We start from the raw sequence: 14,117 nt of genomic DNA on the forward strand, positions 1-14,117 counted from the left end.
CTTCATTTTGAAGACTTAAAACTGCAACTGGCTATTTGCCCAAATGCTGTTAGCTTTTTCAGTTAGGAAGTGGGGCTGTGGATCTTTGAAGCTTCTTGAGCATCCTCTTTAAGTATGTAACTACTAGGATAGGCTGCATCAGATCATCTGCAATCTTCTCCACCCACCAAACACCCAAGACAGGCAAACTATGGGAAGCTTTTTTGAATAACAATCTGGAGTGCATCAAAAATGACAGCCTGTTCCAAACTGACTCCTAATGGCCCCATTACTTAAGAGATCATTCTTAGAAGTTTGTTTTCTCCATTTGAATATTAACAGAATGCAGAAGCTGTTCCAGTCATCCACATGCAAATAAAACAGCAGAAAACTGGGAGGGAATTGTGGGTGTGTTGCCATAGTGTGTCTCTGGGGGTATGTTCAACCTCTAAACACTTTCAGTATTGAGAAGCTAATTTGCATTGTTTTAATTTTGTTTATAATGTGCCCTGGAGGCTATGTACAGAAGGGCAGGGTTATAGATTCCCAGGCAGGCAGGCCCTCTTCATGGATTTCAGGGGAGGGGGAAGGGGAGAAAGTAAAAGCTGACTGTCAGTCACGCAGGTACCCCAGTTCTGCACTCGTGTCCAGCCTCCAGCTATTTATTGAATGTGGGTGCCCATTTTTCATTTTGTTCTTGCTGTTATTCCTATCATGGTTTGCTTTCTCTGAAGAACTCTCAGCTTTCAAACAGCAGAGGAACCAAGCATGTCGGAACCAAAGTTGAGCCAAAATTCAGCAGGGAGGTATGTGCACAGTTGTCCTAAAATCACCCTCTGAGCATACCTTTTTCTCATTGTCATTTTTGCAGTGGTGACAGCATTTCACTTGGCTGGAGATGTCTGTAAACCCACCCCCATCCCCTAATAAAGGCCCTACATGATGAGGTGCTGTTCCTGGGCCCCCATATTCCATTCCCACACCATAATGCCTCCTATGAATGTGGGGAGTGAAACTGGAGAGGCCAAAGTCAGGGAGAGACATTTCAGCCCAGCCTTAACAACTGCCTCAACAGGGCTGCACATGTTGGAGGTCACATCATCATAGCCTTCTGCCACTGTTTGTGTGCACTGTTTATTCTAACTGCAGATTCTAGATTACCACATTGCAGGGTACGGATGGTGATGATTATTATGATTGCTGCTGCTGCTGCTGCTCTGATCCTGAAAGGATATCCAATTTACACAAGCACACCCCATTTAAAAATCTGCCTAGTGTTGGTATCACAGCTGCTCAGTGTTGGCATCAGTGTTGGCCAGCTGCCAAGAACCTCACCCTTTGCCAGGGTCCATGGCTTATGCCTCTCCTGTGGTTTCTTTTCTTTTCTTTAAAGGCCTGGTCCTGCACTATGAGCAGTGGCAGGTAGCTGGATGAAGCTGTCATTTTAAGTTTCCCACAATGCTGATGTGCCACCATCATTCTAGCGTATTATGGTACTGTAATTTTAAATGATGGCTAGAGCCATTGGCTGGACTCCTGCTCACTGACCAGGGCCCACTGACATAAGGAGGGGCAGCAACAGAGATTGGTGTGTCCAGGACCTGCTCAAACCTGGTGTTGACTTTTGCTACACAATAACTGAAGAACTCTGGATGGAGGCTCGTTAACATTATACAGGAGGCAGCAACGAAAACCATCCCAATGAAAAGGAAATCCAAGAAAGCAAAGTGGCCGTCCAATGAGGCCTTACAAATAGCGGGGGAGAGAAGGCAAGCAAAATGCAAGGGAGATAGTAGAAGATCCAGGAAATTGAATGCAGACTTCCAAAAAAATAGCAAGGAGAGACAAGAGTCTTGGGATTCTGGAAAGCAAGGAGTTAAAAACACTCTCAGATGGTCTTATTCTCTGGGTGCCAGCCCATTGTGGCTACGTGCTGACTGCTGTGCAACATAAATGATACTGAAAAGAGAATGTATTGTGTGTTGGTTGTTGGAGAGAGTTTGAGCATGAGATGAGAGAGCTAGGAGACAGGAGATCTGTGGAGGAGTGTTTAGGGATAAGAGCGCTGCTAGCATGCAGCTCAGTTCTGTTGGTTTAGATCAGAGGTCAGCAAACTTTTTCAGCAGGGGGCCAGTCCACTGTCCCTCAGACCTTGTGGGGGGCCGGATTATATTTTGGAAAAAAATATGAAAGAATTCCTAAGCCCCACAAATAACCCAGTGATGTATTTTAAATATAAGGACACATTCTACTCATGTAAAGACACCAGGCAGGCCCCACAAATAACCCAGAGATGCATTTTAAATAAAAGGACACATTCTACTCATGTAAAAACATGCTGGTTCCCGGACTGTCTGTGGGCCGGATTGAGAAGGCGATTGGGCCGCATCCGGCCCCCGGGCCTTAGTTTGGGGACCCCTGGTTTAGATGTATCATGTTAAGGTAAAGGTAAAGGGACCCCTGACCCTTAGGTCCAGTTGTGACCGACTCTGGGGTTGCGCGCTCATCTCCCATTATTGGCCGAGCGAGCCGGCGTACAGCTTCCAGGTTCATGTGGCCAGCATGACAAAGCCACTTCTGGCGAACCAGAGCGGCACATGTTAAGTATCTGTAAATAAAGTTTAAATTAGTTTAGAAGCTACGGTGTGCTTGATTTCTTGAAGACAACGACTGCTATCTGATTTCCAGTTGCGCGGTAACTCTGCTGGGTCCGAGAAGAAGAAGAATTTTAACAGAGACCGCTGGGAGCGTGCTGGGCGCTATTAAGGGTTGGCGGTGTGGGTCCGTGAGTGTTTTACGACCCACTAACGAACTTTATAGCACCACGACCATAAATACAAAGATGGCCTTCTTAAACAAGGAATGCAAAGAAATAGAAGATAACAACAGAATGGGGAAAAACAGAGATCTGTTCAAGAAAATTGGAGATATGAAAGGAACATTTCGTACAAAGATTACCATAATAAAGGACAAAAGTGGAAAGGACCTAACAGAAGCAGAAAACATCAAGAAGAGGTGGCAAGAATACACAGAGCAATTATACCAGAAAGATATGGAGGTCTCCTACACCCCAGGTAGTGTGGTTGCTGACCTTGAGCCAGACATCTTGGAGAGTGAAGTCAAATAGGCCTTAGAAAGCACTGCTAATAACAAGGCCAGTGGAAGTGATAATATTCCAGCTGAACTATTTAAAAATTTAAAAGATGATGCTGTTAAGGTGCTACACCCAATATGCCAGCAAGTTTGGAAAACTCAGCAATGGCCAGAGGATTGGAGAAGATCAGTCTACATCCCAATCCCAAAGAAGGGCAGTGCCAAAGAATGCTCCAACTACCGCACAATTGCGCTCATTTCACATGCTAGCAAGGTTATGCTTAAAATTCTGCAAGGCAGGCTTAAGTAGTATGTGGACTGAGAACTCCCAGAAGTGCAAGCTGGATTTTGAAGGGGCAGAGGAACCAGAGACCAAATTGCAAACATGTGCTGGATTATGGAGAAAGATAGAGAGTTCCAGAAAAACATCTACTTCTGTTAAATTGACTACGCATAAGGATTTGACTGTGTTGACCACCGCAAACTATGGCAAGTTCTTAAAGAAATGGGAGTGCCTGATCACCTCATCTGTCTCCTGAGAAATCTCTATGTGGGACAAGAAGCTACCGTTAGAACTGGATATGGAATAACTGATTGGTTCAAAATTGGGAAAGGAGTACGACAAGGCTGTATATTGTCTCCCTGCTTATTTAACCTATATGCAGAATTCATCATGGAAAAGGCTGGATGGATGAATCCCAAACTGGAATTAAGATTGCCGGAAAAAATATCAACAACCTCAGATATGCTGATGACACAACCTTGATGGCAGAAAGTGAGGAGAAATTAAAGAATATTTTAATGAGGGTGAAAGAGGAGAGCACAAAATATGGTCTGGAGCTCAACATCAAAAACCTAAGATCATGGCCACTTGTCCCATCACCTCCTGGCAAATAGTTAAATAGTGATGTATGGAAATGAGAACTGGACCATCAAGAAGGCTGATTGCCGAAGAATTGATGCTTTTGAATTATGGTGCTGGAGGAGACTCTTGAGAGTCCCATGGACTGCAAGAAGATCAAACCTATCCATTCTTAAGGAAATCAGCCCTGAGTGCTCCCTGGAAGGACAGATCGTGAAGCTGAGGCTCCAATACTTTGGCCACCTCATGAGAAGAGAAGAATCCTTGGAAAAGACCCTGATGTTGGGAAAGATTGAGGGCACAAGGAGAAGGGGACAACGGAGGACGAGATGGTTGGACAGTGTTCTCGAAGCTACCAACATGAGTCTGACCAAACTGCGTGAGGCAATGCAAGACAGGAGTGCCTGGTGTGCTCTGGACCATGGGGTCACGTAGAGTTGGACACAACTAAACAACTAAATAACAAAACAACAATCCAAGAAACCTTTGACCCTTTTCCTATTTTACAGCTTTAACCAAGCTTGATAAACTTGTGTAAATGGCATTTGCTCACATTCTCGCTCCTCTTTTTTCTCCCTCTGTTGTTTCTCAACTGTGCATTTCATATTTTAATTCTGTGGAACAGGGACCTGTTCATATTGCCAAGGTGCCAAGGAGACTAATAGCATAAGGATCATCATCATCATCATCATCATCATCATCATCATCATGAAAATCAATGGCCACATATCTTGATGCCTTGGCTGGGAGAGGCTCTGTGCTTTCAGAGCAGCCCGCCTGGACTCTACCTGTTCGTGGATGATGTCTGAAAGCTCTTTCACCATGTCCCTGAAGTTGGACTTCAGCTCTTCGTGGTATTCTGCCTGGTCCTCCTTGATTAGGCGTTCATTGAGCTCAAGGGCAATCCCACAGGCCTGAATAAACTTCCTGTTGAGAGAAAACAGAATTTATGGGGTCCCGGCTGACTCATGTAGGCAGTGAAGCTGCAAAACAAATAGGCGTATGCATTGACATTGGCACTTGCGATACTGAGATGGCCTAGTGCACAGGCCTGGATTCTGGCAGCTGACAACCTTTTCTAGTACTGTACCTTTGTCTAGGCAAAGGAATATGGGTCATATTCTCAAAACATTTATATGCTGTCTTTTGGAATGCCCCACAAGGAGACATCTAATGCTAAAATAAAATAGTATACATTATAAACTTGGCACCATTGTTGTCAGTCTTTAAGTGAGTAGGATTTGCCCTTATTATTTTATAAAAAATATTTATATATTGCTATTTATATTAAAAAATAAAAGTGGTTTGCAACAATTATAATATAAAACCACACAATAAAAACCATATAAAAATAATATGGCTTTGAATGAGCATTTTATGTATTTTGTATTGTCCACTACTTAATTTTTTCTGGTTTTAAATTGCTTCTATTTATTGTATTTTATTTTGTTAGGTTGCTTTGAGGCTTTATCTTTCATATAAAGTGACTTACAAAATTAACTATTATTATTATTATTAAATTATGATGATAATAATTCTGAGTTGTGTGACTGAAATGTCTCACCACTTTTAATTCAGGGAGAAAGACTGCTTCCTCACAGCTGTCAGGAAAACTGCCTTGGAGTCAATTATGTAAATCTAGCCCAGGGGTCAGAAAACTAAGGCCTGCAGGCTGGATGCGGCCCACCAGGCTTGTAAATCTGGCCCACAGACCCTGCTGCCCGCTTGGTCAGTCCCCGTGCTGAGCTAAAGCGGTGTGGTGTGGCACGACGTTTACTGGAAATGAAGCCATGGACACTTCACCATGTGGGGACTGACTTCTGTGATGCTGGCACGGCTTCAGATTGGCTGCAGGAAGCTCCTGCAGTCAATCCGAATGCTGTGGAGGCCTCTGGCGGGCAGCAATGGTGGAGAGGCTTCGGATTGGCTGCAGCAGCCAATCCGAAGCCTCACCACCTTTGCGCTGAGGTAAACCCAGCGCAGCCATTGATGGAGAGGCCAGCAGCTGGGCAGTGGGTCTGGGCCGCACCATGGGCATCGTGATGGGCGTGGCGCAGGGTTTCAGCCGGAGCTTGGCACGCCTGCTGGCCTGGCACACGGCTTGTTGCTGCTGCTAGTGGCGCACTCGGCAGCCTCACTGGAGCAGCTGGAGGGCAAGCTGTGCGGTGCCTGCTCGGCGCTCCACATGTGCGGCCTGCCCACCAACCTGGCCGTGGATGACGGGCCGCAGTGCGTGGTGCATGCTGCCTGGGAGCTCTGCAGGGATGGGCCGATGGAGTGGCTGCTGCTTGTCAACAACGCAGGTGGACGGGCAGTGCCAAGACGTGCTCCAGAGTCCGGAGGAAGCTGTGGGACTGGCTTGCAAGGTATTTATATTTTTTGAAATATAGTCTGGCCCCCCACAAGGTCTGAGGGACAGTGGACCGGCCCCCTGATAAAAAGTTTGCTGACCCCTGATCTAGCCTCTTATATTGTAGCCTGTTATACTGTTCAAAGTCAGCCTTTCTAAACCTGGTGTGCTCCAGATGTTGTTGTTTCTATGGATGCATTGGCTGGGGCTGATGGGGATTATACTCCAAAACACATGGAGGCCACCAGGTTGGCAAATAAGCAATGAAATAAGCATTGATGTGCAGGACAATGTGTCTCAATGGAGCTGACATTCGGACAAATTCCACATCCTGAGAATCTTTGCATTGTTGTTATATTTTACGAAACTAATTACACATTCCATAATGTGTAAAGATTAGCTTTGGATCCTAGGAAGCCCAGGAGATTAAGGGGATGTTCCAGGGGTGGTGGTGGTGGAATTTGCTTTCCTCTACACCCTTCTCCACAAAAGACAAAACAAAAGAAGAGACAAGTACATGTTCCTGCATTTGATTTGGTTCTGTTTTGTGTGTGCAGAGTACAGAAGGCCCTTGGTATGTTGGGATTATGCCCGCTTCCCCGCAGCATAGTGGGGAGGACTCTGTTCCCTGCAGTTTCACAGAAATGTCTGTTAGGTGGGCACCCAAAGTATCATTTGAAGGCACAGGGGACAGTCACCTCATTCCAACTATGTGGGTCTGGACAATGCTGGGATGGGATTATGCTTGAGATCCCTCCTACACACTGCCTTGGATCCCATTGCAGATGAGAAATAAACATAATAAATTAAAATAAAACATAACTACCTGAACATTTCTTTCAGTTCGTTCACCTTCTTGCTGGGATATTTGCTGGAGTGCTTGTCATCTAGGAAAGCCCGTGCATAGGCTAGTGGGCCAGCATTGACCTAAGAAAAGTTAAAACACAGAATTAAATTCCTACAGATTTCAGACAAAAATCAGAGAAATTTCAGAAAAAAACAGAGAAGATTCTAGGAGGACCCCTTCTGGGTCGAAAGGTCCTTCTGGTCCAGTGTTCCTTCCTCCCACAATGGCCAGCAACAGCCATTTCCTCCTTCTGTCACTGTTATTTAGAGGTTCCATTTTGCCATCACCACTAATAAATAAAGCCCCCCTCCTCTTCCTCCATTGATTTGTCTAATCCCCCTTTTAAAGTAATCTAAGAGAGGTCATCAACACATCTTGTAACACTGCATTCCATAAATCATTACAAGTTGTGTAAACAAGTACCATCTTTTATCTATCCTCCTCCTTCTGTCAATCAGAATACTCAAGAATTCCAGTGATGATTGTGGAAGGGTATGAGAGACCCAGGTGGCGCTGTGGTTAAACCACTGAGCCTAGGGCTTGCTGATCAGAAGGTCGGCGGTTCGAATCCCTGTGACGGGATGAGCTCCCGTTGCTTGGTCCCAGCTCCTGCCAACCTAGCAGTTCGAAAGCATGTCAAAGTGCAAGTAGATAAATAGGAACCGCTACAGCGGGAAGGTAAACGGTGTTTCCATGTGCTGCTCTGGTTCTCCAGAAGCAGCTTTGTCATGCTGGCCACATGACCTGGAAGCTGTATGCCGGCTCCCTCGGCCAATAATGCGAGATGAGCGCGCAACCCCAGAGTCGGTCACGACTGGACCTAATGGTCAGGGGTCCCTTTACCTTTACCTTTTTATGAGAGAAATGCCCTCCACCCCATGCATGTATTAAAAGCATGTTAAAAGCATGGACTGCTTCACAAATTGATTCCCAAACCTTCATTGCCTCTTCTTATGGTTCACATATGCCAAGTACAATCACTCATGCCTGTATCCTTGGTGCCCGGGCACTGAATGTGGAAATCAACTCCATCCAAAAAAGCATCACTTAAGGCAATGCAAGGTAACATGGAAGTTCTATCCATGCTACTAGATCTGCAACAAGTTATTCACCCATGGGAATTACCAAGGGAACATCATCCCTGGATGCTATTATGTCCAGTTCTGTGCACCACAATTTAAGAAGGATATTGACAAGCTGGAACATGTGCAGAGGAGGGCAACAAAGATAATCAATGGTCAGGAAACCAAGACTTATGGAGAACAATTGAGGGAACTAGGTCTATTTAACCTGGGAAAGAGAAGACTAAGAGGAGATATGAGAGCCATCTTCAGTTATCTCAAGGGCTGTCCTATGCAAGATGGAGCAAACTTCTCTCCTGCTCCAGAGAGTCGGACTTGAACCAATAGCTTCAAGTTACAAGAAAGGAGATTCTGGTTAAACATCAGAAATAACTTTCTGACAATTAGAGCTGTGGAAAAGATTCCCTTGGCAGGTTGTGGACTTTCCTTCATTGGAGGTTTTTAAGCAGATGGCCATCTGTCATGGATGCTTTTGGTTGAGATCCTTGCACTGCAGGGTGTTGGCCTAGATGATTGCAATAGTGGGAAGCAGCTCAGAATGACTTACAACAGTAATTTGGCAAAGCTACCCCTGATGTGATGGTTGTTTGAAGGTGATGAATAAATTGATGATGGTGGTGGTGGTGATTTATAGTGTGCCCAGCCACCAACCTGCACTGAAACGGAGCCTTGAAGCTTCAGCTGCAATTGGATCATGTCAACATCTGCTGAAGTACACAGTTGCTGCAGCTCGGCTGTCTTTGCCTTGATTTCATCAGTTGCCACATCAATCGGCTTCAGGTTGACCTGGTGCTCATGACTAACGGGAATCCTCTTTTTGACATAGGGGAAGGAGTTGGATGCTAGAAGGGGAGAGTAAACAAAAATGGTGGCACATGCACAAGGAGCCCTGTGTGGGTATAGTCAAATACCCAAACTTGTGACATTAACTTTAGATAAACACTCCTTTCATGAATTAGAACAAGGTTCTAATTTATTTAGATTCTTTTCAAAACTTCTTTTATCTATCTAAAACATTTTTTTCCTGCTCTTGTGCAATAAAACACACACAAAAACCCAGGCTCCCAGGGCAACTCACAAATGCACTAGTAAGGCAGTTCCTGCCCTCATGCTTATGATCTATAAACACATGGCATGAAAGGAAAATTGATTGAGAGGGAGAAGGAAAAAAGCAAACTCAGGTGGGTGTTATCTTTTGATCCCACATTCCTTTTCATGAGGAATTAAAAGCAGCTGACTGCATCAAAATGGAATTTTGTTGACATGCATAGCGTGGTCCCCTCTCCCTGCTACCTGTACCCTTTCCCAGCATCTTAGAAGACCAATCTCACTGGTAAGGATCGTCCGTCTCTTGCACTGCTCTTCCACACTCCCATGTTTTTTCCCAGACAAAGTATATGGTGTCTCAAACACAAATCGGTTGATGTTGTGGTTCCTTTCAAAATCTGTCTTCCTTTCCGAGAGCTCTTTCTCATCAAGGTAGGGCTTCAGATAAGTCACTTGAATGTGCGCATACTTGGAGTCCAGGTCTTTGGCATTCACCTGAAGGAAGAAAACGAGGAAACTAGTAAGGAAAGAGGCCCAACACAGCTCTGCACCACAGTCAGGGATCATTGACCAAGAATCTAAGATCCACATGACCTGCTGCTCTCCTACTGCTTTTCTTCCAATGGCAGAAAATGAGTACTTAATTTGCACTATCTCCCACTTTTTTATAGAAGTGACTTATGCCATGTGAAAGCTCAAACATGTGGAACTTAACCATTTGGGAAATGTCATGCAAAGTGAAAAAACTGTCATGTGAATGCTGCCTTCCACTATATTTCTGGAAGTGGCTTTTATGTCATGTGAAATCTAAATTATAATGCTGACAGAAGTCAATTGTTGGGGAAATGTGGAAACAGAATAAATTGTCACATGAACGTACCCAATCTTAGAAGGTTTATTCTTGCATCGCTATTGGATGACATCCCTGGCTAAAATTGGCTTTTCCTAGTCCAGCCTTCCATTCGGCCAAGAACTGTATATAAATGCTTCCAAAGCAGCAGCTTACAGCCAGCAAGGCAAGAGCTGACTACCTCAAGCTCTCTGATTAGTTTTCCATTGGCTGACCTTTTCCCTGACGAAAATGGGTCACGGTTTGTGATCTTCCTTGATCACAAGTGAGAGGCAGATCTCAGAACAAAATCTCCATTCCTTTCTGCAATGCCTGCTCCTACATTGGTGGCGGGCGGTGCTGTGGTCTAAACCACAGAGCCTAGGGCTTGCCGATCGGAAGGTCGGTGGTTCAAATCCCTGTGATGGGGCGAGCTCCCGTCGTTTGGTCCCAACTCCTGCCCACCTAGCAGTTCCAAAGCACATCTAGTGCAAGTAGATAAACAGGTACCGCTCTGGCGGGAAGGTAAACGGCGTTTCTGTGCACAGCTCTGGTTTGCCAGAAGCAGCTTTGTCATGCTGGCCACATGACCTGGAAGCTGTATGCTGCTCCCTCGGCCAATAATGCGAGATGAGCGCCGCAACCCCAGAGTCGTCCATGACTGGACCTAACGGTCAGGGGTCCTTTTGCCTTTACATTGGCTGAGGGTGGGTGCTGCCAAAAGAGGGGAGGGCTGCATGCATTTCTGTGTCACCTTATTTGAGTCCTGGATGATTTTGACATTCTCTGCTCCAAATTTCCCCCCATAAAGTTTCAGCAGTCGGAAGGAGATCTCTGATAGACCTGTTAGCTTAGGCTCTTTGTAGATGTATTCCTTGCCATCCTCTTCTTCAAAGAAAGCCTTTGTTGATCAGAAATGCACAACAAACAACATGATTGGAAGGAATTTAAAAATGGTTGCAGTGACTACAAATCAAACATCTACCCTATGGTCAGAATTGCATTCCATGGGAGTGCATAGCAAGTGATGAATGTAGTGCTGGGTGCAGAATTTAGCTTTCCTAGATTCCCCTTTCATAAAATACTGTATTTTCCACTCCATAAGACGCACGCAACCACAAGACACACCCAGTTTTTAGAGGAGGAAAACAAGGGGGGGAAAATCTGAAGCAAATGTTGAAGGAAGGGGTGAGAGAGAGAAAGAAAGAAAGAAAGAGAGAGAAGGAAGGAAGGGGAGAGAGAGAGAGAGGAAGAGAGAGGGAAGGAGGGAGGGAAGATAGAGAGAGAAGGAAGGAAGGAAGGAAGGAAGCAAGGCCGTCTTAAGCATATCTAGCACCGTGGTGCAAAGATCCCTCCGGGTAAACAGAGTTGCTGACCTTTTTTTAAGCTGGTGTCCTTCAGCAGCCTAGCTGGTGAATATGGAACCAGACAGAATGCAGATATCACTTGGATAGCCTGTTTTTGCAAAATCCTGTAAGGAGGATCACAGCTGGCTGCAATGAAGATAACTTTGACATTCACCTCTAGGGTGAAAGCAGAGTGTAGGTTATACTTCATGAAGATGAACTGGGTGCAAACGCACATGGAACAGTAGAGCATCTATCCCACCTTCTTAAATATGCAGACTGCTGAAGGATGGGACTATCCGTTTATGGGGAAGGATTTGTAATGGAAGTGCTATTTCACAAAACAGGACAGCCCTTGCATTCCCTTACAGTGGATTAAAGGGTTATAGGAAGCTGCCTCCATCAACTCCAGGGATGGGGGACCATAAGGCTTGGTTTCCAGACCCTTGATCATCTTGGCTGCTCTTCTCTGCACACCTTCCAGCTGGTCAACATCCTTCTTAAATTGTTTTGCCCAGAAGTGGACACACTATTCCAGGTGTGGCTTGACCAAGGTGGAACAGAGCAGGACTATGACTTCCCTTGATCTGAACCCTAGACTTCTGTGGACGCTGCCTAGAATAGCATTCATTTTTTTATCCAGCTGCATCACACTGTGAACTCATGTTGAGATTGTGGTCCACTAAGATCTCTAGATCTTTTTCACATGCCCCCCATCCTATATTTGAGCATTGGTTCTTCCTGCCTAAGTGCAGAACCTGATAATTGTCCCTATATAAATTCATTTTGTTAGCTTGCCCCCAGTTCTCCAATTTGAAACGGTAATCTTGAATCCCTATTCTGTCTTCTGTGCCATTAGCTGCCCCTCTCAGTTTGGTGCATAGCTGTCAACCCTCCCTTTTTGGGGGGGAAACCCCCTTATTCCAAGCCACAGCTGTCAACTTTCCCTTTCTTTGCTGGAAATTCCCTTATTCCATTTACCACATGTGGTGGCAATGTAAAAAAGTGAGACCGTACTGGGAATTAATATATAATGAGATCAAAAAAATGTTACAGTACACATTCCCTAAAAAGCCAGAACTGTTTCTATTATGTTTAATAGGGAATGAAATCAAAAAAGAGGATGTAAAAATATTTATGTATGCCACCACTGCTGCTAGAATCCTACTTGCACAAAGATGGAAAACAACAGAAATACCATCAGTAGAAGAGTGGAGAGGAAAGATGTCGGAATATATAGAATTAGCCAGGTTGACCGGAAGGTTAAGAGAGCAAAAAGATCAAAAGACCTACAAGGAGTGGAGTAAATTCTGGGAATATATTAGAAGGCATTGTAATATGGTAAAATCACTTACAGGATTGACATAATATCTACAACTGTTAAAATATGGTCTGATTAGAAGACAGGATTATGTATGATGATATAATGTGCAAAGAAGGTAAAAAAGCGGATAATTAAGATTTTGACCAAATAAAACCAAAACGATGTAAAGGGGAAGTCAAGTTCAGCGGAACGGTTTTAAGAGAAGGTGCAATTAGTTCGTGTATTTATGGGATTGGTTTATAATTTTGTGTTTGTATTGTGTTGATTTATACTGATGTAAGGAAAAAAAATAATAAAAATCAATTTAAAAAAAAAGGAAATTCCCTTATTCCAGCGCCGTTTTCCGCTGCTATCCTGAATTGTTAGATATACCGTAGACTGTCCCCGGGACAGGTGAGGCTGCTGATCCCTTATTTTCAAATCCGAAAGCTGACAGCTATGGTTTGGTGTCACCTGCAAATTGGATGAGGATCCCCTCAATTCCTCCATCCAAGATGTCTACAGATAGATTGAGCAACAACAGGCCCAGGACAGAGCCCTGCAACCCCCCACTGGTCACAAATCTATGCAGTAACCTCATGTGGGGTAGAGTTGCCTCTCCTCATGAAGGACATTTGAGGAGTTGGAAAAGGTTCAGAAAAGGGCTGCCAAAATGATCACGGGGGTGGCAGACTTTCCTATGAAGAAAGGTTGCAGCGTTTGGGGCTCTTTAGTTTAGAGCAGTGCTTCCCAATTAGCTAATTACTGAGCCCCCCTAATTTTCAAAAGCCAAGCCTAGCCTAGAGAAAGTGGATGGAGAGTTCCATCTCCTGAGAGTGGAACTCAAGGGCATTCAAGGAATCGGAATGTTGGAAGATTCAGGACAGATAAAATCAAGCACTTCTTCATGCAAGGCAGAGTTCAACTGTGGAACTCCCCAGCGCAGGACCCAGAGATGGACACCAGAGGGAGGGGGAGCTGGCTTGCCAAGGGTTAAAAGGGATTGAGCTGGATTCCTGGAGAGGAGAGGAAGTAAAGGTGGTGGGGTTGGGGGCCGGGAACTCTACAAAAGGAGGAGGGGGCATTTGTCTCTCTCTTCTGCATGTGCTGCATCCCTGGCACCTCCTGGAATCTGGTGAGTCTCTGCTCATCTTGCACCAGCACCCTGAAACAGTCCAGCAGCATGACCCTAACAAAGCTCGGAGGCAGAAGGCAGGAGGCAGCGGTGAGCCAGGTGTACAGCGATCAGCCTCCCTCCCTCCCTGTCTGGTGTGTGCGCCCCACCCGGGAGGCGGGCACAATTCCCGGCGGGCGCCCCTCCTCTCAGCACCGCAAATGGTCGCCGGAGCGCTTCTTGAGCCCTTTCCTGCCACTGCGCA

General features: G+C 45.2%; 1 protein-coding gene across 3 annotated transcripts in view; it reads right to left on the reverse strand.

Annotated features, from left to right (window-relative positions):
* DOCK11 (dedicator of cytokinesis 11) overlaps positions 1-14,117 on the reverse strand; it is a 169,585-nt gene that overhangs the window by 3,991 nt on the left and 151,477 nt on the right. For all 3 annotated transcript variants that reach the window (XM_060270271.1, XM_060270269.1, XM_060270268.1), the window contains 5 exons: positions 10,844-10,990; positions 9,545-9,755; positions 8,865-9,055; positions 7,111-7,211; positions 4,723-4,861 (listed from right to left, as the gene is read on the reverse strand). In XM_060270271.1, the coding sequence (XP_060126254.1) occupies positions 4,723-4,861; positions 7,111-7,211; positions 8,865-9,055; positions 9,545-9,755; positions 10,844-10,990 (789 nt within the window). The remainder of the gene's footprint in view (positions 1-4,722; positions 4,862-7,110; positions 7,212-8,864; positions 9,056-9,544; positions 9,756-10,843; positions 10,991-14,117) is intronic.

Source organism: Zootoca vivipara, chromosome Z (assembly GCF_963506605.1).
Source record: "Zootoca vivipara chromosome Z, rZooViv1.1, whole genome shotgun sequence".
In the NCBI taxonomy this organism is placed as follows: Eukaryota; Metazoa; Chordata; class Lepidosauria; order Squamata; family Lacertidae; genus Zootoca; species Zootoca vivipara.